Source organism: Lemur catta, chromosome 1 (genome assembly GCF_020740605.2).
Source record: "Lemur catta isolate mLemCat1 chromosome 1, mLemCat1.pri, whole genome shotgun sequence".
NCBI lineage: Eukaryota > Metazoa > Chordata > Mammalia > Primates > Lemuridae > Lemur > Lemur catta.
Genome location: NC_059128.1, coordinates 103,703,223 through 103,730,952, shown reverse-complemented (window position 1 = coordinate 103,730,952; position 27,730 = coordinate 103,703,223). Strand labels below are relative to the sequence as shown.

Here is a 27,730-nt window from a genome sequence, read left to right as displayed (position 1 = left end):
AGAAGGGGAGCAGGAAGGAAGGAAGGAAAATTCACCCATATTCTTAGACAAAGTAGCATGAGAAACAGTGGGAAAAAATGTAAAAGGAAGGGCAAATTCAGCCACAGGAGGGTCTCCTCAGTGATATCAAATTTCTTCCTCTCAGAGCACAGATACTCGGCCGGTCATGGTGGCTCATGCCTATAATCCTAGCACTCTGGGAGGCCGAGGCGGGCAGATAGCTCAAGGTCAGGAGTTCGAGACCAGCCTGAGCAAGAGTGAGACCCCATCTCTACTAAAAATAGAAATAAATTATCTGGACAACTAAAAATATATATAGAAAAAATTAGCTGGTCATAGTGGTGCATGCCTGTAGTCCCAGCTACTTGGGAGGCTGAGGCAGTAGGATCGCTTAAGCCCAGGAGTCTGAGGTTGCTGTGAGCTAGGCTGACGCCACGGCACTCACTCTAGCCCGGGCAACAGAGCGAGACTCTGTCTCAAAAAAAAAACACAGATTTGTGCCTACATTAGTTCTATCCTTTGGCTGTCAGTCTGTCGGTCACCCTATTAAACCATGAGCCCATGACTGAATGGATCCTACCTGCCTTGCTCCCTACCCAGCTCCTGGCACATGAGAAGCTGTTAGAGAGTTATTGACTGAACGAAGACTTGCTGAGGGCAGGTGCGGTGGCTCATGCCTGTAATCCCAGCATTTTGGAAGGCCAAGGTGGCAGGATTGATTGAGGCCAGGAGTTCAAGACCAGACTAAGCAACACAGCAAGATCACAAGACCCTCATCTCTACAAAAAATAAAAAAAATAGCCACGAGAGGTGGCTCATACCTGTTGTACCAGCTACTCAGAAGGCTGAGGCAAGAGGATTGCTTGAGTCCAGGAGTTCAAGGTTACAGTGAGTTATGATCACACTGCTGCACTCCAGCCTTGGTGACAGAGCGAGACCCTATCTCTAGAAAAAAAAAAAAAAAGACTTGCTGAGCCAGGTTTCTGAACCATTCTGATGTCCAGCTCCACATACAATGGGCAAAGCTGCCCCCATTGCTTAGCTCATCCCATCTAGGCCCGTGGTCACCGTGGCGATTAGGTTTGTCTATCCAGCTTTAGGATTCTAGTGTTGCTTCTGACACCTGATTATTATAGGTGCCTAGAGTTGAATTGTGTCCCAGCCCCCGAAAAGCTATGTTGAAGTCCTAACCCCTGGTACCTGTGAATGTGACCTCATTTGAAAATAGGATCTTTGCATATTTAATAAAGCTGTAAATTAAGAAATTAAGATGAGGTCATATGAAGTAGGGTGCACCTTTATTCTAATACGACTTAATTCAATGTGGGGTCATTATAAGATAAAGGAGAAGAGACAGAGGTTACGCAGAGGGAAGAATGCCACATAAAGATGGAGGCAGAGATCAGGGTTATGCCGAGGAACGCCGGGTTGCAAACGGCAGAAGCTGCGAAAGAGGCATAGAATGGATACTTCGCTAGGGTCTTAGAGACAGCACAGCCCTGCCCTGCCTTGATTTCAGACTTCTAGCCTCCAGAACTGTGAGAGAATACATTTTTTTCTTCTGGGTTTTAAGCCACCCAGCCTGTAGTATTTTGCTGGGGCAGCAAGGAAGCTACTCCGACGGACATTCGCACGGCCTCCAGTGGGAGCAGGGAAAGGAGTGTGGGATGTTTGCCAACGACCCTGTTATCAGAGTTTCCAGCCCTGCACACAGGGGGTCTCTACTTTGCAGGCTTGTGCCAGCAAATGTGATGTCTGGTATTATATTAAAAGGGATCATAGGCTTTAGGGGAAGTCAGTCTGACTGTGACTTTGGGCAAGTTAAATCTTCTCTGAACCTCAGTTTTCTCATCTGCAAAATAAGCCAGATTGCTGTGGGCATAAGGGAGGTAATAACACCAGGCCTCCCAACCTTGGCTCATTGTCACAATCACCGAGGACGCTTGTTAAAAATACAGATTGCCTGGGCTGAACTCCAAACCAACAGGACCAGAATCTCCCAGGAGGGACCTGGGAGTATGCATTTTAATAAGGTTCATAGTTGATTTTGATGGTTCATTAAGGTTCTTTATTCTCTGAGATATAGTTAAATTTATAGTGGAGAGAGAGAGACAAAATTAAACCCCCTTCTGTTGCCCTTCCCATTCAGCAATGGGTTTGAACGTGTTTCTGGAAAGGACCACATAAGAGCTGCCACAGCCTGGCGCAGTGGCGTGCACCTGCAGTCCCAGCTGCTCAGGAGGCTGAGGTGGAGGGATTGCTTCAGCCCAGGAGTTCCAGGCCAGCTGGGGCAACATAGTAAGTAAGACCCCATCTCTTAAAAAAATTTTAAAAATAAAATAAATAACTGAAGAACTGCTGCGAGCTGCCCCCTAGAGGTGGTGCTAGGGAAGAGAGGCTCAGGGTTCAGGGAGCTGGGAGGGAAAAGGAGAACTTTTTAAGAGAGCAGCTAACGGACTCCAAGCACAAAGCTACGGTGCCCTGGGCCCTGTTTCACAGAAATCGAGGGAGTGGGGCTCAACTCAAATAGGCACAAAGGCCCGACTTTCTTTGTTTAAAAAAATTACAAGGATGTGGAAAAATTGGAACCTTCATACATTGCTGGTGGAAATGTAAAATAGCACACCTGCTTTGGGAGACAGTTTGGCAGTTCCTTAAAAAGTTAAACATAGAGTTACTCTGTGACCCAGATGACACTCCTAGGTGTATGCCCAAAAGAATTGAACACATATGTCCACACAAAAATATGTACACGAATGTTCATTGCTATGAGCACTGCAGCCTTATTCGTAAGAGCCAAAAAGTGGAAACAACCGAAATGTTCAAGTGATGAATGGATAAACAAAATGTGATATGGCCACATGATGGAGTATAATTCTGCCGCAGGAAGGAATGAGTACTGATTAGTGTTACATTATGGGCTGAATTGTGTCCTTCCAAAATTCATATGTTAAAGTCCTAACTCCGAGTACCTCACAATAGAACCGTATTTGGAGATAGAACTGTAAGGAGATACTTAAGGTAAAATGAGTGGGCTCTCATCCAGTATGTTGGTGTCCTTATGAGAAGAGGGCATTAGGACACAGACATGTGCACACCGAGGAAAGACTGTGTGACAATCGGGAAGACAACCATTTATAAGCCAAGGAGAGGCCTCAGAAGAAACCATCCTGCCAACACTTTGATCTTGGATTTCTAGTTTCTAGAACTGCGAGAAAATGAACTTCTGTTGTTTGAGCCAGTCTGTGGTACTTTGTCATGACAGCCCTAACAAACTACCACATGTTACAACATGGAAGAATCTTGAAAACATACTAAATGAAAGAAGTGAGACAAAAAAGAGCACATTGTATGATTTATGTGAAATGTCCAGAAAAGGCAAATCTATAGAGACAGAAAGGAGATTAGTGCTTGCCCAGGGCCAGCGGGATTAGGGAGAATGAAGAGTGACTGCTATCGGGTGTGGGGTTTCTTTTTGGGGTGATTAAAATATTGTGGAATTTTATAGTGGTGATGGTTGCACAATGCAGTGAAGATACTAAACACCACTCAATTCTTTCCTTCCTTTCCTTTCCTTTCCCTTTCCCTTTCCTTTCCCTTTCTTTTCCCTTTTTTCTTAAGACAGGTTCTCGCTCTGTTGCCCAGGTTGGAGTGAAGTGGCAAGATCGATCAATCACAGCCCACTGTAGCTTCCAACTCCTGGGCTCAAGTGATCGTCCTGTCTCAGCCTCCCGCGTAGCTAGGGTTATAGTCTGGGGACACCACACCCAGCTAATTTTTCCTTATTTTTTGTAGAGATGATGTCCCATTATGTTGCTCAGTCTGGTCTCCAAGTCCTGGGCTCAAGTGATCCTCCCTCCTTGGCTTCTCAAAGTGTTAGGACAACAGGCATGAGTTACCTAGCCCGATCTATTTTTTTTTAATTTTGTTATTTTTGTGCAAATTGGGCAGCCCTCGCACCAACCAGAGTAGTTTCCAAAAGACTCCCTAATTCTATGCCTTATTTTTTTTCTTAGTGCCATAACTCAGATACGAATAATTCTACACATTAAAAGGATAAGTTTTATGGTATGTGAGTTACATCTCACTAAAAATTATATCTTTTAATGACATTTTGATTGTAGGAGTAATGATGTATGCAATGACATAAGTATAAATATATAAATTACGAAAAAGTATGATCAGACCCTCCTCCCCCTGTTGAATGGCAGCCACAGGGTCATCTTTGAAGACTCCTTCCTTCTGCCACTTCTTTTCCTTGTTTCCCAGGTGATCCATGTGGGGTGTTTGTCCAGCCCCCTCCGTGCCTTGTCTTCTGCTATGGTTTGAATGTTTGTCCCCTCCAAAATTCATCTGGAACTTGAATTGCCATTATGACAGTATTGGGAGGTGGAATCTTTAAGAGGTGTTTAGGTCATGACAGCCTCATGAATGGACTAATGCCATTAGCAAGACAGTGGGTTCATTATCAAGGGAGTGGGTTCACTCCCTCTTGCTCTCTCTCACCCTATCTTTGACCTCTGTCATGTGATATCTTCCACCATGGGATGATGCAGCAAGAAGGCCCTCCCCAGATACCAGCACCTTGATATTGGACTTCCCAGCCTCCAGATCTGTGATCCAATAAATTTCTGTTCTTTATAGATTACTCAGTTTCAGGTATTCTGTTATAGAAACACAAAACAGACTAAGACATCCCCCTTCTCACCACCTGCCCTGCCCAGCTACAATTTTACAACAGGAAAATACTTTTTTTACAGAGCAACAGTAAGCATGTGTTGAGCTCTTACTGCATACTAGCCAGGAAATAGTGTTTTAAGTGCATTTTTTCAGGCAATCTTCCCAAAAACCTATTAACCTATTAGGTAGGTTCCATTATTATTCCCATTTTCCATAGTTCACGGAATTGAAATCACTTGCCCAAGCGCATATGGCAGAGCTATAATGCAACAGCAGTAAGGGTGACATTGTCTCTCAGGTGCTTTCTTTTGTTCGTCTCCATTTTCAAAGAAGTCTAGTAGTAAGATCCTTGTCACTGAAGATGCTCAAGAAGGGGCCTGAGGAAGTAGAAGCAAAGCAGAATCAGTCAGACTAATGCCACAAGGGCCACTTCCAGCCTTGATATGACAGGAGTCGTTTTTTATCCCAGCACACGCTCAATTCCCACCAGAGAAAATAAGAGCTTTTCTTGCATGTGAACTTACCTTTACTAGACATTCACATGGAGCAGTGTCTTTGTCCTTACAAACTTCTCAATATTATGCCTCCCTTCTGCACACATCAGAGGAAATGCCTTATCACCACCCTTCCAGGATGAAGGTTCTGGCCTGCAGCAGAAAGCCGATAGCCTGATGGACTGGTGACAATGACATGCCTGAGGCATTAGAATCCAGCTTTTGCTTCTGCAGAGGGACAGTGAAGAATTTCAGGGCAGGAGACGGTAGGAAGAAACAAAAGACCCTGTAGGCCTCGGGTGAGAGCTAGGAAGTTTGGTCTGAGCCCACCAGGGAAGTAGTACCCTCCAGAAGCAGTGAAATGGGCTGGGACTTGGGGACACATCTGGGGGCCAAATTGGAAACAAGCAGGGGCCCCTACCTTAGTGATATGGTAGTCTGAATTCAAAGATGGTCTCCAGGATTCATGCCCCCTGGTGTACAAGCCCTTTTATAATACCCGCTTCTTGACTAGGGGACAGAATCTGTGAATTTGTGGAGACATCATTCCCAAGGCTAGTTACTAATCAGTTTATCTTGAGTTAATAAAAAAAAAAAAAAATGTTACCCTGGGTGGGCCTGACCTAGTCAGGTGAGGTCTTTAAAAGCAGGTGAAGTGTAAGAAAGATCCTCTCCTGCTACCTTGAAGAAATAAGCTGTAGTATTGTGAGAGGGCCTGCGGAGGAAGCCATGTGGTGAGGACATGAGGGCAGCCTCTAGGACAGGGAAGGGGAACCTGTCACCTTAAGGCCACATGTAGCCTTCTAGGTTCTCCAGTGTAGCCTTTTGACTGAATCCAAATTTTACAGAACAAGTCCTTTTATTTTTATTAATACATTTTTGTTCATCTTTTCTATTTTTATTTTATGTTTAAAATGAACATATTTAAAATACCAAAGAATAAAATAAGTTTCAACAAAACAATCTTCCCAGATGGACAGGCACAATTAGAACATTAGTAAGCCATAAGGGCTAAATTGATGGCTGCTACACTCATGATTTATTTCCCCCACCTGACTGGCAACACTGACTAGCTCACTGCAACCTCAGACTCCTGGGCTCAAGTGATCCTCCTTCCTCAGCCTCCCAAAGTAGCTGGGACTACAAGCACACGCCACCATGCTCAGCCAATTTTTTCTATTTTTGGTAGAGACGGGGTTTTGCTCTTGCTCAGGGTGGTCTCAAACACCTGGCCTCAAGCAATCCTCTGGTCTCTGCCTCCTAGAGTGCTAGGATTACAGGCATGAGCCACCACACCTGGCCTAAAGTTACTATTTTAAGTGACATTTTGCAACAAGTTATAGGTATTGTTCACTACATTCTGCAAATGCAACACGACATCATTAGTTTCATAGCATGCTTAAGCTGAACGATGAGGTATTCAGTGTAGATTTGCTGTATCATTCTGAAGTGCATTGGCTATCGCAGGGACAGGTGTTAGCCAAAATTTTATCTTTTTGAGAACAGATATTTAAAGTTATGAAGAACAGAGTCACCAATGTGAATTATTGAAAGAAGATTTCGATAGGAATGTAGCATTTCTGTGTGATGTCATGTCAAATCAAAAGGACTTGAATATTTTTTTTGCAAGGTAAAACTAAGTCTATATATGATATGTGGCAAAAAATCCAAGCATTTTGAAAAAAGCTTCAAAAGGAAATTTCAGATGAACATTTTCCCCAGTTAGCAAAGATCACTGGTGAGCAGGATGATATATGTGAATCATTTAAAGAATATGCAGCTGTTATAGACCTATTGAAAGGTGGCCTTGCTAATAAGCTATCTAATAGAAGAAAATAAACTTTCAAACAGTAAGAGAAGTAAACTCACAGCACAAAATTGACCCTTTGAAGAGGAAACTCACAACATAACTACCCCCTTTGTTTTGTTCAATTAAAACACCTGTAGCCTAACTCAGTTATCTCTAAGAGTTTTCCTTTTCTAAGCCTTGAAGAGCCCCAAGGGGACAGTAGGGGTACAAATTCTCCTCCCAATCTCTTCCTCAGTTACTGTCAGAAACAAATTCCAAGGGCTCTGATAAGCCAGCCTCACAGAGAAAAGAGAGAAAATAAAGAACACCTGCAACAACTTTGCTGCTGCTTCTGTTATCAGCCTGCTAAAGGAGGGGAAAGAAAGCCATTTTTACCCTTTAAAACTCCAAGCAGCTTTTTCTCAGCTGCTGGGCATTTTTATTCCTTCATTCATGTGCCGTGGCCACTCCCTCCCCCTCTCTCTTTTGCTCTCTGTCTTTCTTTCTCGAGAAAATAAAATCAACTTCTTTTCCTAAAACTATTCTACCCCTGGTGTGAGAGTTCTTTCTCCAACCGGTGCTGTAAGCTCCTCATGAAGTCCCTACCCTAACACCTGTTAATTGGAGAGTACAATGAAAGTTTCGCTGACTTTGAGAATCATGACATCACACTCAAATTAGCATTTCAGTCTCACCTAGTGGATGTCACCAAGACACCTAAAGAACTACAGATGGAGTTGACTGAGCTCTCAGTAGATGACATTTTAAAGTCATTGTTTGACGCTAAGAAAGATCCAATTGAAATATGGAAAAATGTGGTAGAATACCCATGCCTTCCGGAACATTCTCAAAGAAATGCTTTCTTGCTTTTCAACTACTTATTGCTGCAAATCTACATTCTCCTACCTAACCCAAATCAAGATGTCCTTAGGGTCACAGATGACTGATACCCATCTAGAGGATCAACTGAAACTGCGGACCTCCATGCTGCAACCAAATATTCAGATGCTTTCCAACAAAAAGCAGACACTACAAAGTCATTAAAAGGTTAGTTAACTTTAAAATTAACAAATAGTTTTCATTTTTTGAAATTATTAAGTACACAGTAGTTAGTTTTTACAAAATGTTATACGTTTTTAAGTATATCTAATTGAAGTTTCTTGAATGTGGCCTTATTTGATAACAGCTAAATTGATGTGCCCTTCCAACATGAAAAGGTTCCCCACCACTGCTCTAGGAGCTGAGAGTGTCTTTGGCTGACAGCTAGCAAGAAGAAATGGAGACTCAGTCCTATCACTGCAAGGAACTAAATTCTGCAAACAACCTAAATGACCTTGGAAGAAGACTCTGAGCTCCAGATGAGACCACAGACCTGGCCAACTCTTGATTTGAGCCTTGTGAGACCCTGAGTAGAGAATCCAGTTATGCTATACCTGGAATTCAGACTTACAGAAACTGAGAAATAATAATGAGTATTGTTTTAAGCTGCTTAGTTTTGGTAAATTGTTATTAAGCAATAGAAAACTAATACTAAACAGCTAAGGACTACCCTCAAGGTATCAGGGAATTCAGAATTGACTGAGATAAGCAAAGGTTACCTTTGGTGAAGGGGAAAGAAAACAATCTCTGGAGTCAGACAAGCTAGGGCTCAAATGTAAGTATCAAGATTTATTAGCTGTCTGATTCTTGGGCAAGTGTTCTTTTAGTTTATTCCTTCATCAAAACATTAAGGATAAATACTTATGTCACAAAGTTCTTATGAAGTGTAGCTGGGATAATAGTTTGTGGCATGCAGTGGCACATCATAAATTATAGTTATAATTGTATTTTTTAAAAAAGGCTGGGCATGGTGGCTCACGCCCGTAATCCCAGCACTCTGGGAGGCTGAGGCCGGAGGATTGCTTGAGCCCAGAAATTCAAGGCCAGCCTGGGCAACACAGCGAGACTCCATCTCTAAAAAAAAATGTTAAAAATTAGGTGGGTGTGGTGGTGCATGCCTGTAGTCCCAGTTACTCAGGAGGCTGAGGTGGGAGGATCATGAGTTCAAGCCCAGCCTGGGCAAAATAGGGAGACACCTCCCCATCTCCCAAAAAACAAAAACAATAGCCCCACTTCAATATCCAATCTAAGTTGACTGTAGGCAAAGTGGAGAGACTAACAGCAGGGAGACTAGTCGGGATTCAGTTGTATTATACCCAGGTCTTTCTCATTTATGCAAACTCTGAGCTTATCCGACACTTGATGGAGATTTGAACATTAATTGAACTGCAAAGAGGTCAAAGCTTCCCCTGATGTCCTTTGGCTAGTATACGGGTAGAAAGGGGGTAATGCTTTTCCTCCCCATCATAAGGGTTGTGGCTGAACTTCTATAACACAAGACAGGTTTACAAGAGAAAAGCATAACAAGTTTGATAATAGTTTTAAGTGATACAGGAAACTTCAGATTAAAGACCCAAAGATAGGCTGGGCCTGGTGGCTCATGCCTGTAATCCTAGCACTCCGGGAGGCTGAGGCAGGTGGATCGTTTGAGCTCAGGAGTTCGAGACCAGCCTGAGCAAGAGCGAGACCCTGTCTCTACTAAAAATAGAGAGAAATTATATGGACAGCTAAAAATATATATAGAAAAAATTAGCCAGGCATGGTGGTGCATGCCTGTAGTCCCAGCTACTCAGGAGGTTGAGGCAGGAAGATTGTTTGAGCTCAGGAGTTTGAGGTTGAGTGAGCTATGATGACAACCACGGCACTCTAGCCCGGGCAACAGAGTGAGACTCTGTCTCAGAAAAAAAAAAGACCCAAAGATACAGGGGAAACTGTACATTTTTATGCTTAGGTTCAATAAAGTGAAGATAGCTGTGTAGAAATGTGATTGAACAAAAATGGTCTGAGCTAATGGAAATAAGACTGAGTGGGAGAACCTAGCAAAGCCTGTCTGTTCAGATTCTTCTTAGCCACTTTGTGGTAGCATTTCCTCCTCCTGGCTATGGAGTAGGACCCCTCTGGAATGACTGTCTTAATTTCTTCATGGCCAGCTGTTAGTTACACAGAAAGGCAGGGGGCACGGTTAGAGTGGTATTTTTAGGCTTTATGGCTGGCTTTGGGGGAAAGGGGTTCTAGTTTCCATGACCTGCCTTGGGGAAGAGGGATTCTAGTTTCTGTGGCTTGCCTGGGGGTACAACAAGGGGCAAGAGATAGCAAAGCAGCAGGTCAGAGAGAAACTTGGTTTCCGAGGCTTTCACTTGGGGTATTTATTATTTCCTGAGCCTCAACACAAGCTTGGTAGTAGAAAGTGAGGCCAAGTGCTTTGAAACCAAGTGCTTTTTAAATCCTTTTTCCAGCCAGGTTTATACCTACTAAAGGCCCACTGCTAGGGAGGAAAAAGAGAAGGGCAGATGTTGAGGCTTAGGAGAGAGGGACTGGAGTGAGGAAGAGGGGCCTGCAAGTCCATTTTTCTTTCCTCCTGTGTCCAGAGATAGAGAATGGGTGATCCTAAGACAAAAGAGACTGTGTCGTTAACTCTGGCTGGCATCCAGATAATTCAGGCCTAGGAGAAGTGACCCCACCGCCCAAGGACTCAAAGTCAGGTTGTAGTTACTGCGGTTAGATGTAAGAGTCTTGGAACTTGATCAACCCCATGTCAGAGCTGTCTGCTATACAGATTCAAGAGCCCTTCTGTAGCGGGTGGGGACAGGCGTTTGGCCGGAAACACCCAGGTGAGAGTCCTCAGAACTGGGGATGTGATGAAAAGAGCTCTGATTGCCAGCAAGCAACCTAATTTCTGAGCCTCTTATCTGTGAAACGAAGTAGTTGGATTCATTTTTTAAAGCTTGCCTGTTTGTGACATAAGCACAGTTACTAATAAAATCCCTTACATGTAGGCAGTGTTTTCCCTTTCGTTCTCTCATTTTTGTGTCCAACGGGGGGCAGGCGGGGGAGGAAAGAAGCAAAGTAGGTATTTTTATTATAATTTGTGGTTGTTACTGCCATCATTCCCATTTCGAGGTGATGGAGTCGCCTCCAGAGCCGGACCGGCACGCCCACGCAGGCCATCGCTCGTCCCACCCTAGTTCCACGATGGCTGCCGCAGGTCCCCGGACCAGAGACCAGGCGGGGCGCGGCGCCCGCGCTGTTTGTCCTCCGCGCGCCGCCGTAGCCCGCCGCGGCCGCGCGGGTGCCTCCTCGCGCCCAAGCGCGAGCGCCGCAGTGGGCGGGCCCGCGCCGTGCGTCCCTGCGTGAGTCCGGCCCCCGCCAGCTCCGGAGCGGCCCGAGGGCTCACAGCCGGCTTCTCTCTAGCTTCATCCTGCTCGCTAGCCTCGCCGTCATGCTGGGCACCGCTCTCCGCCGCTGCGCCGTAGCCGCAGCCGCAGCCGCAGCCAGCCGGGCCGGCCCTCGAGGCCTTCTGCACCCCGCCCCGGCCCCCGGCCCCGCCGCCGGTAAGGCCCCCCGCCTGCCATTGCCCGCGCCCGCGTCCGCGTGTCCTTGCGGTGACCTGGGCCCCCGCCGCCACTCGAGGGCAGGCTCCCCTCCTCGGCCTAGCCCCTGCTCTGCGGGCCGGAGGCCGAACCCTGTGACTGCGGGCCGTTCTGGCCGCCGCCTCGAGTTGTGGAGGACGTGAGGGCGCGCCCCCGGTGCCTGCTTCCGCGCGACTGCCTGGCGCTGGCACCGCGAGGGGTCAGGTGTGGACCTGCTGTGGGCGCCAAGGAGGGGACTCAGCGCTCTCCTTCGGTTCCCGGGCCGTGACCGTGCCCCGGCGCCGACCCTGCGGCCACCTGACCGGGAGTGGCTGCCGCCGGCCTGCAGCGCCTTAGCGAAGGTGACATTGAGTCTCCGGGCGCGCCCTCAGGGCAGGGGCGGGGGTGGCCCCTTCCAGGGACCTCGGCACCACTGCCCGCCCCCAGTTTCCGAGGACTCCATATGCTTCCGTGCGGGACACGTTATTATACTGTTAAATCAGGCATTTCTTAGCGTTTTATGTCACCTTGACAGCCTGTTCTGTCATTTTTAAAGACTGCTGTGCCACCTTCTAATTCTTCCACGTTTAAAACAGATCGACGTGTGTGGTGGTTCGCTGCGAGCCGGAAGAGAGCCTGAGTATCGTTAGGTCTTATGATAAGAATATTACTATTGAAAATTGGATACCACAGACTCAGGAATAGTGGGTTTTACAAACATGGGAAAACTTTGTGTTTTTTCCCCTTTGGATTAGAAGCCTGATTGCTGGACTATGAGATATTCTGCTACTGCTTGTCTCTTATTTTCCTTCCCCTTGCATGTGTTCTGAGACATTTTGTGTCCAGCACTGCACTTTTAATTATTACAGTAACTGCACTTTGATCTTGGTCAATGATGGTAGTATGTGCTGTTATGAAATATAGCTCCTAAACATGCATATGTAAACATATGAACTCAGAAACTCAAAACCAGTAATGTTGTTCCCTTGACTGTTTTAGGTATTTTAACTAGACACTTGAGAAGCTAAAGGATATGTTTTGCCTCTTTCAATTTATACTTTACCTTTTATAATTTATAAAACAGTAGAAGTATAAGGAAGTACTGTTCTTATAGAACAGTAAGGTTGGAGTGCACTTGAGACACTATGGAGACCATCTTGTTTTACAGAACAGGAAACTGAAACCCATCTTAGGAAACTGACTCCTTTATTAGTGGTGAACCATTTTTGTTTCTTACCCATGGTTAGGTTTAGGCCATCCAGAGTTTGTCACATTTTGGGGGTTTTGTTTGTTTGTTTCTTTCTTTATCTAATTGCTAAGGCAGCAAATACTATTTTAATTTTTTCACATGGATACATTTTGGGAGGGTACTCTTGAGTTTTTCAGAAGAATTGCTACGTTTTGTGGCGTTTTGAGGAAATGGCAGGGGTTTTTGTTGAACTATAGATTATGGGGATTCTTTTCTTAGTGGTTTATCTCCTAGGTGTTGTATTGCCCCCTCCCCAGTGTAATTCATAAAGCAAGAGCTTTATTTTAGGTATTTGTCCTATAGACCTAAATACTTGCCACAAGGAGGCAGTATTAGTTACAAGTGGTGTCAGCTGCTACTTTCTGTGGTGACCTTGGATGTGTTCACCTTAAGCCTCAGTTGCCTCTTCTGTAAACTCAGGAGAATATTTGGTAGTTGTGAGGTTTAAATGAGATAGTGTAACTCTTAGTACCTTGCCTGGCACAACTGCTTAATGCATATTTGCTTTATTACAGTGCGTTTCATTTTTGCATATTAGAGGCTGGGATTTGTTATCAGTATGAGACTGAAGAGGTTTTATGTAATTGAAAGTCAAAAGGAATTAAGGGGCCAGGCGGTGGCTCACACCTGTAATCCTAGCACTTGGGAGGCCAACATGGGAGGATTGCTTGCAGTCAAGAGCCTGAGCCAGAGCAAAACCCTGACTCTACAAAAAATAGAAAAATTAGCTGGGTGCCGTGGCACAAGCCTATAGTCCCAGCTACTTGGGAGGCTGAGGCAGGAGGATCACTTGAGTCCTGAAGTGTGAGGTTGCAGTGAGCTACAATGACGCCACCGCACTTTATCCCGGGCAACAGAGTGAGACCCTGTCTCCCCCGCCCCCCAAAAAAGGAATTAAGGGTCTTGGGTGAAGCTATCCAAGGTCAAATACTTGAAATGTCTGGAAGGATTGACCTAAGGGACCTCAAATTTGCTGTAGTTAAGTAGCAGCCCAAATTCCATATTTGGTCCACAAAGAAGCCTTCAACTTAAAACATAATTGTTGCCTAATAACTGCTGAATTAGATGATTAAATGTTTTAAATAACGGTTAGGTCTTCTAGTCAACTCTTAAAACCTATGAAATCCTGGCTCTTACATCCTTACCCTGAGACCTGGGGAAGACCTGGAAGGGAAAGAATTTTGTCTTTCTTGGTGCAGGGCTGAATTTAAGCGGCACTTTTATTACCTTCCAACCTTCTTTTTGCACCACTCTCACATTTCCAAGGTCCAGTGCAGATTTGCACCCTCAATGACCCTTCTGATAATAATCAATAACTTGTTAATGTGCCCTCTACATCATTCACTGCCATTGCTCATTGCTAGAGTTACCACCACCAAAATGTCCATTCTTTGGGCCTGTGGGAGCTGATTAGTTATTAAATATAAAGCCATCTGATTTAACTAAATTTAAACCCAGAGGATTAATGGGCCCTTTGATTTTTCTGAATACATTAGGGGTTTTTTGTTTTGAGACAGTTTTCTCTGTCACCCCGGCTAGAGGCTAGAGTGCAGTGGTATCATCATAGCTCACTGCATCCTCAAATGCCTGGGCTCGAGCAATCCTTTTGCCTCAGCCTCCTGAGTAGCTGGAACTACAGGCTTGTGCCACCATGCCAGGCTAATTTTTCTATTTTTTGTAGAGCACTTGCTCACACTGGCCTCAAACTCCTGGCCTCAAGCAGTTCTCCCATCTCTGCTTCCAAAGTGCTGCCTGACCCACCTAGCCCAGTAAATTGAGTGCATTAACTGAATGCCAAAAAGCAGTGTTAGAAATAGCTTTGTAGTTTCAGGCCCTAGAAATGTCCCCATTTTTCATGGCTGCCTCCCTTTTCTTACTTTGGAATCTTCAGGTTGTGTAAAAGCACTGAGTAATTGTTTTCCAAAATAGTCTTCCTTACAAGCCTCAAAACTAGATGGAAATACCTTAAGGGTGGTGGTGGTGGGCGGAGAATTCTTGTATAGTTTGCCTTAAAAAATGTTAAGCATGGGGGGGGGGCGGTGCATGTTCATAGCTAGCAGAATAGCTCCTGCTCTAACCCCTAACTGAAGTTAGGAATATAATTTAAACCATGTGGGAGAGTCTGTTTTTGCCCTCCTGGAAGACATGTAGGTTCCAAACAGTTTTCTAAAAGACTTTTTGGAATACAACCAGTTTGTAATTTGGCTTTCAGAGAGAGGTGATCAAATCATTGAAGATAATGATCCTGAGTTGGATTTGCAGTTGCTGGTCATCTTTTTCACAGTTAGGAAACAAAGCTAGTACTCATCTAGTCAAATCCATGCCCAGCAGTGAGCCAAAGGAATTGCTTATCATGAAACATTTACTGTTCTGGGTAGAAGGGGGCAGATGATTACCTCTGGAGAGGGAGTACATAAATTTTCGTTTTTCTTGGGTAAACACTTAGGAATGGAATTATTGTGTTATATAGTAGATGTGTGTTTAACTTGGTAAGAAACTGCATAAACAGTCTTCCAAAGTGGTTGTATCATTTTACACTTGCACTTTAAGTATTCATTTAAGGATAACTTTAGTTTTTGAAAACATAGCTTAAAAAAAATTTTTTTTTCTTTTCTCAGTGGGGTTAGACCACAGGAATAAATTCTTGATAAGCGGGTTAGAGAGTTGTTCTAATCTATGCTTTCTGATATATTAAATGTGAAATCAGTCTTATAAGCCTTAATAAATATCCATGTAGTTTTGATTAAATGTTTGCACTTACCAGATACATTTAGGTCTAGAGATCCATTCTTTTTTCTTGTCATGGAAATTAAAATGTGTCCACTTCCAGTCCATTTGTATATATGTCCGTCTTCATTCTGAGCTTGGATTGTGGACATAATTCAGGTCTCTGGGAAGATTGGGACTTGTGCTGTGATCCTGTGGGGCTAATGGCAGTTGTTTTGCTATAGGCTCAAATGATAAGTGAAAATCCTTTCACTTGATCTAGCAGTGACAGTCTGTCTCCAGAACTGGCTAGTCTCCCATGTTCATCTTTTCTGCTTCTGTTTTTCCCTACTCTTCGCCTGCCAGTTATTGTATTAAGGATGTATAGGATATTCCTAACATTTAATTTTTAGAGTATTCTTTCTTTTCTTTCTTTCTTTCTTTTTTTTTTTTAGACAGAGTCTCGCTCTGTTGCACAGGCCAGAGTGGCCTCAGCCTAGCTCACAGCAACCTCTAAATCCTGGGCTCAAGCAATCCTCCTGCCTCAGCCTCCCAAGTAGCTGGCACTATAGGCACTTGCCACCACACCCTGCTAATTTTTTGTTTTTGGTAGAGACGAGGTCCTCACTCCTGCTCAGGCTGGTCTCGAACTCCTGACCTCAAGCGGTCCTCCCGCCTCGGCCTCCCAGAGTGCTAGGATTGCAGGCATGAGCCACTGCGCCCAGTCGTATTTTTTAGAGTATTCTTAGAACTACAATGATGAGAGGTTTCTGGGTGAGGTTTGTTTTTTTTTTTAAATGTTAAGAAGCCTTAGTAACTAGAAATTATACCAAGCTTGTCTAATTCAGATAATAGGAAATGTCCATAAATAGGCCAATGAAGATATTTTTAGATAAGGGTTAATTTATGGCTACCATTTATTTAGTACCTACCAGGTGCCAACCCCGGTACATAGTGTTACCTATCTGCTTTCATATTTAATCTTCGTAATCTGCTAAGGTGGTAGTATTGCCATTTTATAGATAAAGAAAAATGAAACTCAAGTTAATTTTCCCAGGGTCAAACAGTGGGAGAATGAAGAGCCTAGAGGTAGCTGACCACTAGGCTGTGCTGTATCCCAAGATTCAAAGGTAAAAGTTCTTGCCTCCTATCCCCCACCTGTTTGAGAGGCTATTTGGAAGGAATCCAGCCAGGTGCAGTGGCTCACACCTGTAGTCCTAGCTACTCAGAAGGCTGAAGTGGGAGGGTCGCTTGTGATCAGGAGTTCAAGACCAGCCTGGGCAACTTAGCAAGATCCCTGTCTCTAAATTAATTAGTTAATAAGATAGGAGGAGTCCAGATTTCAAAACACTTTATTCAGGGCCCATTTGACAGGCAGAAAGAAAAAATGAAAAGACTTTTTATGGGGTACTGTAAAGGGTGTATTGATTGGGAGTAGAATGCTGAAGGCAAGAAAAAGCATGAAAATAGTTGTGTGTCCTGTTTTCTTGACAATATTATATTAAAAATTTCATTTATAGGTATCTTATAAAACAGTATTTTTTTGCATTGAGTGTAGATCAGAGGGCATGTTCCACCTTAGGAGATTATCAAAATCTTTGGAGAAGGGACTGTAGTTTGATAAAACAATTTCTAAAATTACCATTGCTTTTTTGTGTTGTGTAACTTATTTTGGAATATAGCATAAGATTTTTTAAAAATTATCAATAAAGTATGTTATAAATTTGCTTAAGAACTTGAATGGACATTAATATTATTTTTATTTTATTTTATTTTTTAAAGATGAGGTCTCACTATGTTGCCCAGCCTGGAGTGCAGTGTCTATTCATGGGCATGATCATCACACACTACAGCCTTGAACTCCTGGCTCCTGCAGTCCTACTTCAGCCTCCCACGTAGTTGGGACTACAGGCATGTACCACCATGCCCAGCTTGGACATTTTTAATTAGGAATTAATGCCTGCTTGTTGTAAAAATTTAAACAGTATGAAAGTATATAAAGAAATAAAGTTTCTAGGCCTTGTGCGGTGGCTCACTCCTGTAATCCTAACCCTTTGGGAGGCTGAGACGGGAGGAATGCTTGAGGCCAGGAGTTCGAGACCAGCCTGAAGAGGGGTGAGACCCTGTCTCTACCAAAAAAAAGAGAAGAAGAACTAGCCAGGCGTGGTGGCACATGCCTGCAGTCCCAGCTACTTGGGAGGCTGGGGCAGGAGGATCACTTGAACCCAGGAGTTTGAGGTCACAGTGAGCTATGATGACACCACTGTACTCTTAGCCGGGGCAACAGAGCAAGACCCTGTCTCAGAAAGGAAACAAAGTTTTTCCCTCTCAGAGGGAATCACTGTTAATAATTTCAAGCTCGTATTACACATTGGGGAGAAAGCATAAACATACCTATATAATACTTTTGTTCTACTTGGTTTTCTTAATTTTAAGGATTTCTTTCCATATTGATATGTATCTCATTTGACCTGTTGAATATTTTTTCTGCATTAACATATATAGTTGATTCAGAATTTAATGCATTAGACAAGGTATGTCAAGTACTGTTTTTGTACATTGAAGTTATTGCTCTTTTACCATTGTAGCTATCCAGTCAATTCGCTGCTATTCCCATGGGTCACATGAGACAGATGAGGAGTTTGATGCTCGCTGGGTGACATACTTCAACAAGCCAGATATAGATGCCTGGGAATTGCGTAAAGGTAATTGGAACATAGACATATTTGTCTAATTTAGTGTGTAAACATGAACTGTTTCCACTACTTTGTTGAAAGCAGCTATTTTGAAAATATGTATCATGTAAACTGGTTACTGTCATGAAACTTGCAGGTAGGAAAGTTTATAGCTTCCGTAGTGTTTCCTACAAAGTAGGGTTTTAAAGCAGGTGCTATTGACATTTTGGGCTAGATAATTGTTGTAGAGGACTGTCCTTTACAATGTAGGATGTTTAGCAGCATTGTTGGCCTCTCCTCACTGGATGCCAATACATACACACATCTGCAGTTTTGACAACCAAAAATGTCTCCAGACATTACCCAGTGTTCCCTGGGGGACAGAATCACCCTGGTAGAAAACCACTGCTGTAGCCATAGAGCTAGGTGAGCAAAAGCTAACAGTTTTGTACATTTTAATTTTCTTTCTAGGTGCCTCCTTAGCTTAGTAGGTAGCACGTCGGTCTCATAATTTTCTTTCTTTTTTACTTTGTACAAAGAGTCAGCATGGATGTACATTTTAAATAATGTACACAGCAGTCATTTGGTTCTCTTTTCCTCTAGGTCATAGTTTGGTTTTTTGTTATTTTTATTCTCAGTTATGAATTGTCTTGCCCTGAATAAGTGTCCAGTCTAAATAAGCTAGAATTTGTCTTTAAGGTTGCAGATGCACATTTAACATGCATAAGTACCATTAACGATAACTTCATCACTAATTTTAAGTATAGGATAATTTATCTCAGTGGAAAAATTCATTATCTGTGACTGCATTCTAGCATTGTATTCACCAGTGTCCTTTGTTTAAATATTTTAAAATAATAAAAGCAAGAGGCCTAAGTGCTTTAAACTTCTCTGCAGGAATGTAATGACTCCATTTTGCTACAACCAGGGGAATTCTTACTGAATAATCTTGAGTAGAAGTAATGAAAAGAACAGCAATTCTCTGTTTCCATTAAGAGAATCTTAAATTTTATGATGTGTCATTTTCTGCAAATCTGAAAGTAATAGTGCCCAGTCATTTTCTGGTTGAATGTTTATGAGTCTGTTCACTAATGTTTCTCTATAATATCTCCTTAATGTCCTCATTTGGGCTTCATTAACTCTCCTTAAGCATTTCTCTGGTTGTTTTTAGATTATTTTCCAATCGAATCTGTTTTAAAGCATCCAAAATACATGCATTGTACTAAGCGTTAAAGATAGGAGTTGAAAGTGACTCGCTTGTTTGAAAAGAAACCAGCTAATTATTATGAAAAGTATTTGCATTTAAGAAAACTCTTAGGGTTTTTTCCTTCAACGTGAATGCCATTTCATAGTTCTTTCTTTTCACTAATTCACTGTGGAAGATCCACTGTGATCTTATCATCTAGAATTTAATGGTAGATTTCTCTTGTTTTATAGATAAGAGAATAGAGGGCTGGGTGAGGTGGCTCACGCCTGTAATCCTAGCACTCTGGGAGGCCGAGGCGGGCGGATCGTTTGAGCTCAGGAGTTCAAGACCAGCCTGAGCAAGATGAGACCCCTTCTCTACTAAAAGTAGAAAGAAAATTAGCTGGACAACTAAAAATATATATAGAAAAAATTAGTCGAGCATGGTGGTACATGCCTGTAGTCCCAGCTACTCTGGAGGCTGAGGCAGCAGGATTGCTTGAGCCCAGGAGTTTGAGGTCATTGTGAGCTAGGCTGACACCATGGCACTCTAGCCAGGGCAACAGAGTGAGATTCTGTCTCCAAAAAAAAAAAAAACAAAGAGAATAGAGACCCAAACAGATAAGATCACATGTCCCTGATTCAATAAAAAGATAGATAACTAAATTGTAGTTTAAGTGAGATATGCTGCGTTGACATGGCTCCTCTTTTTAATTTTGCAGGGATGAACACACTTGTTGGCTATGATCTGGTTCCAGAACCCAAAATCATTGATGCTGCTTTGCGGGCATGCAGACGATTAAATGATTTTGCTAGTGCAGTTCGCATCTTAGAGGTTGTTAAGGTCAGTGAAATAACAATACTAAAATTGTTCTAGAAGTGGGTGGGCTATTGATCAGGTATTAGCATATTCTATATTTTTGAATTGGTTAAAATGCCTAAAATTAGTTCTTATATAACTAGAGGAAATGTACATTGCAATTACAGTCTTTCTCGAGGTCACTTTGACAGCATTTATCCAAAGCCTCTAAAATTGTGCATGATATATACCCTTTTGTTCAGCAGTTTCATTTGAGAATTTATCTTAAGGAAATAATTAAGGGTATACAAAGATTTCATCTTTTCGCTATTTGTGATATGAAATTAAATATTGTTAGTGGTTTCTTAAAATGAGACTTCCCAGAACAGATTATTACTACACAACTACTGATATTAAAGAAATGTGTTTGACATTAAGTATATTTATGGCATATTAACTAGAGAACGTTATGAAACAGTGTTTGTGGTGTGACTCCATTTTATTTTTTTAAAAAATACATATATATGAAAATGTAGGAGGATATATCCTAATTCTTCTCCCTCTTGTTTACTTATAGTTTCTAGGTTTTTTGTAATGAACAAATATATTGCATTTTAAACATGAATTTTAATTTAAAAAATACAGTTAAGGAGACCTAGAACTTGTTGAAGCAGAAGAATAGCAGCTTGGCACTTTCTTAGTTCATTTGACTTTTTAATATTAGCTCTTGAGGAACCTTGTGACAATACAGGGATAATTGTGTGTTGTGAAAATTCTGCTCTGTGTATTCTCTAAGCGCAGCTCTCCATGAAAAGACATTGTGGTCTGTAAGAAAGAAATTCCAGGTCTGTAAGGAGGAAAGTGTGACATTACTTTATCTATAATGGGTAAGATAATTAAGGGTTCTGTAGGCTATCAATCCATTCAGCACTGGTAGTTAATTCAGTTAGGGTCTCAAATTGGAGGCAAATGAAAATATTTTTCCTGTGTTAACTTAATTATTCCTGTTGCCTGCTGGGCATGCTTAATTGCCTTCTCAGAATTCTGTCATCACCACCTTCTTTTCCAGTAATTCAAGACTGTGAAATACTTTTTCTGGATTTAGTCTTAAAAACCTACCTGAACAATGCCTATATGAGATGCCCTCTTTATTGAACAAATGTATTAACTTAAAAGTAGATGACCTGTATTTTATGCTATTAGCCTCTGCATATGTAATTAAAAGCTTTTTCAAGTTCATTTTATTAAGAGACAGCTTTTCAGAGAGTTAAATGTGAATATTCTCTTTGCCATCAGGACAAAGCAGGACCTCATAAGGAAATCTACCCCTATGTCATCCAGGAACTTAGACCAACTTTAAATGAATTGGGAATCTCCACTCCAGAGGAACTGGGCCTTGACAAAGTGTAAACCCCATGGGTAAGCAACAAGCCACTGAACAAGGCAGGAGAACAATCCAGGGACAGATGAGTAGATGACATTTTGGTGCTTTCAGGCAGAGTAAGACCTTTTAATGTTCTTGTTAGAGGTTGTGGCCATGAGCATAAAGTGATTTGGAAAGTACCAATGATGGCCGGGCGGGGTGGCTCACGCCTGTAATCCTAGCACTCTGGGAGGCCAAGGCGGGAGGATTGCTCAAGGTCGTTCTGTTGCCCGGGCTAGAGTGAGTGCCGTGGCATCAGCCTAGCTCACAGCAACCTTAAACTCCTGGGCTTAAGCGATCCTACTGCCTCAGCCTCCCGAGTAGCTAGGACTACAGCCATGCGCCACCATGCCCGGCTAATTTTTTCTATATATATTTTTAGTTGGCCAGATAATTTCTTTCTATTTTTAGTAGAGATGGGGTCTCGCTCTTGCTCAGGCTGGTCTCGAACTCCTGAGCTCCAGCGATCCGCCCGCCTCGGCCTCCCAGAGTGCTAGGATTACAGGCATGAGCCACCGCACCCGGCCTTGTTTGGCTAATTTCTTTCTTTTTTTTTTTTTGAGACAGAGTCTCGCTCTGTTGCCTGGGCTAGAGTGAGTGCTGTGGCGTCAGCCTAGCTCACAGCAACCTCAGACTCCTGGGCTTAAGCAATCCTACTGCCTCAGCCTCCCCGGTAGCTGGGACTACAGACATGCGCCACCATGCCCGGCTAATTTTTTTCTATATATATTTTTTAGTAGGCCAGATAATTTCTTTCTATTTTTTTTTTAGTAGAGACGGGGTCTCGCTCTTGCTCAGGCTGGTAATTTCTTTCTATTTATAGTAGAAGTGGGGGTCTTGCTCTTGCTCAGGCTGGTCTCGAACTCCTGAGCTCAAGCAATCCTCCCACCTCGGCCTCCCAGAGGGCTAGGATTACAGGCGTGAGCCACTGCGCCCAGCCTATGGTTCAACTCTTAATTTTTCATTTTATCATATATTATTCCCCTGGGGTCCAGAAGATCCATGTTATATAGGATATATTCTAACTACAGTAACATACTTTTCACAGAAAAAATTTTTTTAAGGACAGCTACCAAATGCTTTTCTAATTGTCAAAGACTACCCCAGTAAGTGCTAGTGGTATGAATGGCAAAACAGCCACAAAGCTAGTTCCCTGTGAGTTGACTATAGGCAGGATTAAGTATTATAAGAGAGCAGAAAGGGCTACAGAGAGATGGTTTTTCCTGGAGTGTAGCTCTAAGTGTTATTTTTTAATAAGATTTCTGCCTTTTTCATATTCTTTCCTGGCTAATTCTTTGTGTTTTCTCTTACAGATGGGCTTCCTAAGAATTTGTTGATATTACTACTTGATTGTAAACAGTCACCTGGAAATACTGATGATAACATATTACCTTATTTGAAACTGTTTTCCTTTATTGGGTACCAAACCATGTAATGGTAACTTGGACTTTAATAAAAGGGAAATGAGTTTGAACTGAAATTGGGTATTTGTTTCATGTGTTTGTATTGAGAAGCAGAAGGTGAAATGCCATAGGGTCATTGGTTTCCCAGTTGAGTTGCCTTCTTACATGCTTAGAGAACTGCTTTCATTCTCTGGAAACCATCTGATGTGAAAGTCAGCTTCATCAACATGTTCGAGTGCTCTGGCTGATAAATTTGCTCAAGGCTAGAAGGCATTTGTGTAAAATTTTCTTGTTGACACCTTAGGCTTGAGGGACTGGTTATCTGTGGGGATGGATCAAATTGTGTACCTTCCCAAAACAAGTAAAATGAGGTTTAAAAGTGGTCATTGAGATAGTCTTGAGGATGTGCTGTGCGGTAGCCAAGCCCTCTCATATTGTGTGTCTTAGTACCCTTTTCTTTCCATATCTGTTCCTCCCTAGTAGCGTCCCTAACAGTGTAGTAATTGCCCTGCACATCAGAGCATTTGCTGCGGCAGATTTGGAAGCATTCTGATTAAAGAACTGAGTAAAACACACTAATCCTGCTTTACTCTAGAAGCCAGCTGCTGGATAAGGAAGTTCTAGGTCTGTGTGACTTAATATAATAGTATAGCCAGTCCAGACTGCAGTATCAGAGAAATAGGGTTAATATTAGGTTGAAATTTAGACACCTTCTCTCCTAAAGTCATGTTGTTACTAAAATCAGTGGGTTTTAACACCAATGACATTTTCTAAAGGCTGAACCCCTACCAGAAAATCCCCTCCCCTTTTGAAGAAGTAGAAATGTGAAATAAACTGAAACAGCACATGTGTTTGTTTAACGTGTAGTTAGTAAGTCATGGTTCTTAGTTTGATCTCCTTTTTGGACAGCTCTTTCCCCCTCGCTCTGTGTAGTATAGCATCCCAGTCACCACTGCTTTCTGGCTTTCCTCCAGATCCTTCCATGTTGCTTCTTCCCAGCGATGAACACATAGTCCTGCCCTCATAAATCCTGAATACGGAGGGGGCGTGAGGGAGTGAGAGTGTTGCTAAGCAGAATAATCACATATGTAGGTATGGCAGATTTTAAAAATTCTATGAATGTACATATGGGTACTGTGAGAAAAGAGAAGGCTTCTGAGGAAATGACATTTAAGTTGAAGCCTAGAGGATGAGGATGGGGTGTTAATACTTGATCTAAAAGGTAATTTTGTATGATATGTTTGGCCTTTGGAGCACTGGAGTGGGGAAGAGAGATTTTCTTTTCCTTGTTTTTTTTTTAAACAGCTCCCATATGTGCATACATAATTACATTTAAATCTTCTTCAGTTACCAAGATCTAGAAGATTTACTATAACGAGCTGAAAGAGGACCATGTCAGTGCCATAGGCTCTTTTTTTTTTTTTTTTTGAGACAGAGTCTCGCTTTGTTGTCCGGGCTAGAGTGAGTGCCGTGGCGTCAGCCTAGCTCACAGCAACCTCAAGCTCCTGGGCTTAAGCAATCCTTCTGCCTCAGCCTCCTGAGTAGCTGGGACTATGGGCATGTGCCACCATGCCTGACTAATTTTTTTTCTATATATATTTTTAGTAGAGACGGGGTCTCGCTCTTGCTCAGACTGGTCTCGAACTCCTGACCTTTAGCAATCCTCCCGCCTCGGCCTCCCAGAGTGCTAAGATTACAGACATGAGCCACCGCACCCGGCCTAATTTTTTTTTTTTTTGGTAGGGACAGGGTCTCACAATGGTGCCCAGGCTGGTCTCAAACTGGTGACCTCAAATGAGCCTCCTACCTCAGCCTCCTAGAGTGTCAAAATAATAGGGATGAGCCACCTTGCCTGGCCATGTCCTATGTGTTGTAATCTTTTTTTTTTTTGGTTGTGCTTGTGAAAATAGCTTAAGCCTAGCAATTCTCTCCTGAGCTTTGCTAGCTATCACTGGTTTTTCCTGCCATAGCTGCACAGTCCATCTTCACATTTTGCGGAGTCGTTCAGTTTGCCATTTTCCTGCATTGGGGAAGTTTGGTTGAACACCACAGGTGAGATGCTTCTGTGTTGGGCTTGGTCCTTATCTTAATCTGTCTTCTGTTGGTATAAAGGAATACCTAAGGCTGGGTAATTTATAAAGAAAAGAGGTTTAGGCCAGGCGCGGTGGCTCACGCCTGTTAATCCTAGGTCTGGGAGGCCGAGGCGGGTGGATCGCTCGAGGTCAGGAGTTCGAGACCAGCCTGAGCAAGAGTGAGACCCCGTCTCTACTAAAAATAGAAAGAAATTATCTGGCCAACTAAAAATATATATACAAAAAAATTAGCCGGGCATGGTGGCTCATGCCTGTAGTCCCAGCTACTCGGGAGGCTGAGGCAGTAGGATCGCTTAAGCCCAGGAGTCTGAGGTTGCTGTGAGCTAGGCTGATGCCACGGCACTCATTCTAGCCCGGGCAACAAAGTGGGACTCTGTCTCAAAAAAAAAAAAAAAAAGGTTTATTTCGCTCACGATTCTATAAGCTGTACAAGAAGCATGGCACTGGCATATGCTTAGCTTCTGTTGAGGGCCTCAGGCTGCTTCTATGCATGGCAGAAGGCAAAGGGGGCGAGCAGGCTTGTGTAAGTGCCACTTAGTAAGAGAGGCAGGGGGAGGAGGAAGGTGCCAGGCTCTTTTTAACAGGAACTAACAGTGAGAACTCCCCCCTCACCGCAGTGAGGGCATGAATCTATTCATGAGGGATCTGCCTCCATAACCCAAACACCTCCCACTAGACCCCACCTCCAACATTGGGGATCAAATTTCAAAATGAGGTTTGGTGGGGACAAAGAAACCATATCCAAACCATAGCAGCCCTCTACAGCACAGCCTTTGCATGTGACTAGCTAATGTGTAGACAAAGGTGGGGCTGATGACTTGGGAGCCCAGAAAGACCTGTGGATTCATGGGCTCCATCTGGGTTATCTGTGCTCTACCAATAATGGGAGAAGTTCTTGGGGTAGAGGCTGAAACCTGGTGAGACAGTAGATTCTGAGAAGGGAAGAGAAAGCTTGAAAGGGAAGTAGCAGGATTTAAAAAACACTGTCCTCCATCCCTTTTAATGTCTAACCTCAGATACTTGCCTCAAAAAAAAAAAAAATGAATAAGGCAATCTGCTCTTGGGGAGTGCAGTCAAATGAGAGAGAGAATAAACACTAAATCCTTAGCACTGTGTAAGGTTTGTGTAATAGCATACATTTCTTGAGCACTTACTATATGCCAGGTGCTGTTCTAAGCACTTTGCAATTTAACTCACAATTCTATTAGATAGGTTCTATCATTATCCCCATTTCTCAGCTAAAGAAATTGAGACATAAAACGGTTAAACAATTTGCTAGTAAGTGATAGAGCAAATAATCTGGCTTCAGAGTCTATGTTCAATCACAATTAACAGCATCACTGATGAAGATTCAGGGGGAGCATGTATGCGGGCTCTAACTTTTGCTATGCATTCCTGGTGATTTTATGACATCAAGTGGGTTTTGATGACATTTTCTGTAGCCCTTGGTGAGGTCTCCCATCAGTTTAACAGGCAGTACAGCAAGGAGAAAACCACTTCTTTGGAGTCCACAGGGACCTGGATACAAGTTCCAGATTTATCACTTAACTGGTAAATCTGACCAAGTTTAGGCCTCATTTGTTTGGGTGTTTTGTTTTGTTTTGTTTGAGACAGAGTCTCACTGTGTTGCCCTGAGTAGAGGGCTGCGTCAGCTTAGCTCATTAGCAACCTCAAACTCAAACTCCTGGGCTCAAGCGAGCCTCCTGCCAAAGCGTGAGCCACCACACCAGCCAAAGCCTCATTTGTATAACAAGATTTGTATAACAAGAGTTATACAAGATTTGTATAACAAGAGTAACTACTCGCTTCATTGGGAAGTCATGAGGATTAAACATTAAGTTGAGCCATATGAAATTGCTGTTTCTGGAGATCAAAAACAGTCTAACAGATCATGCATGGGTGGTGGTAGGGGGAGGGAATCTACCCAGATAGTAAGGATTCCTTTGTGCTTCTGATTTTTAAAAACCTCAGCCGTAAATTCTTTCTTTTCTCCTATTCTGCCCAAGACACAGCACTGCTGAACAGTCTGGGTGGCCCTGGGGGCTCAGAGGTTGCACACTATTGACCGACCCTGTGGAGGCCAATAAATTAGGCAAGGGACAGCCTCATGAGATTTAGCAGTTCCTCCAAAAATAGAGCTTTTTTTTCCAGCCAGCCACAAGCACATCCCTTGGGGGCCGACGAAGTCAAGAGCCTTGACACATACCCTGCCACACAGACTCAAAGTGCACTTTCACCCTCCTTCCCAGCGCCTATTTTGCCTTTGTCACTGTAGGACGGAGAGTGACATTGCTTCCACTTTAAAATATGGAAACTGAGGCCTACAAAGGATCAGGCCTCGTCCAAGGTCTCAGGAGCTGCGTGGTCTTGCAAAGAACCAGGGGGTTTGGCGTCAGATCGATCAGCCCAGGAACTGCCTCTAGTTGTGTCACCTCAACAAGGTCCTTGAATCTCTTGGGCCTGATACCTCTCTTCCTCATTCGGCTCTTTTCAGTGCAAGCAAAGCCCTCCCGAGTCAGCTCCGCTGCGGCGAGATGACCTGCGAGGAGCGCCGAGGGCGCGCGCGCCGACACACACCCGCGGCCCCCCAATATCAGTATTTAATTCCGACTAGAAACAGAACTGAGGCTAAATATCGCCAGGTTCAGACCGACTGCAAGTTCCGAAGTGAGCCCAGACAGCGGGACCCGCGCTACCCAGCCTCACGGAAGGGCGGAACTGCCGGGCCGGCTCCAGCGGCGCGGCCGGAAAGGGCCGGAGGAGACACCTGCGCCTGCGCGCCGCCA

General features: G+C 43.3%; 1 protein-coding gene across 1 annotated transcript; it reads left to right on the top strand.

The window, feature by feature from the left end:
* Window positions 1-11,135: 11,135 nt before the first annotated feature.
* Window positions 11,136-22,928, top strand: LOC123624463 (cytochrome c oxidase subunit 5A, mitochondrial). The gene is made up of 5 exons (XM_045532312.1): window positions 11,136-11,393; window positions 17,955-18,071; window positions 19,949-20,070; window positions 21,322-21,444; window positions 22,762-22,928. Exons 1-4 carry the CDS (start codon window positions 11,282-11,284, stop codon window positions 21,433-21,435), a joined length of 465 nt encoding a protein of 154 aa, XP_045388268.1. The 5' UTR covers window positions 11,136-11,281; the 3' UTR covers window positions 21,436-21,444; window positions 22,762-22,928.
* Window positions 22,929-27,730: the final 4,802 nt, after the last annotated feature.

What these genes read in the sequence shown, in the direction of transcription:
- LOC123624463 (XM_045532312.1), top strand. Translation starts at nt 11,282, where the DNA reads ATGCTGGGCACCGCTCTCCGCCGCTGCGCCGTAGCCGCAGCCGCAGCC. An exon ending in GGCCCCCGGCCCCGCCGCCG is followed by an intron (nt 11,394 to 17,954) that starts GTAAGGCCCCCC and finishes TTACCATTGTAG; the next exon opens with CTATCCAGTCAATTCGCTGC. An exon ending in GCATCTTAGAGGTTGTTAAG is followed by an intron (nt 20,071 to 21,321) that starts GTCAGTGAAATA and finishes CTTTGCCATCAG; the next exon opens with GACAAAGCAGGACCTCATAA.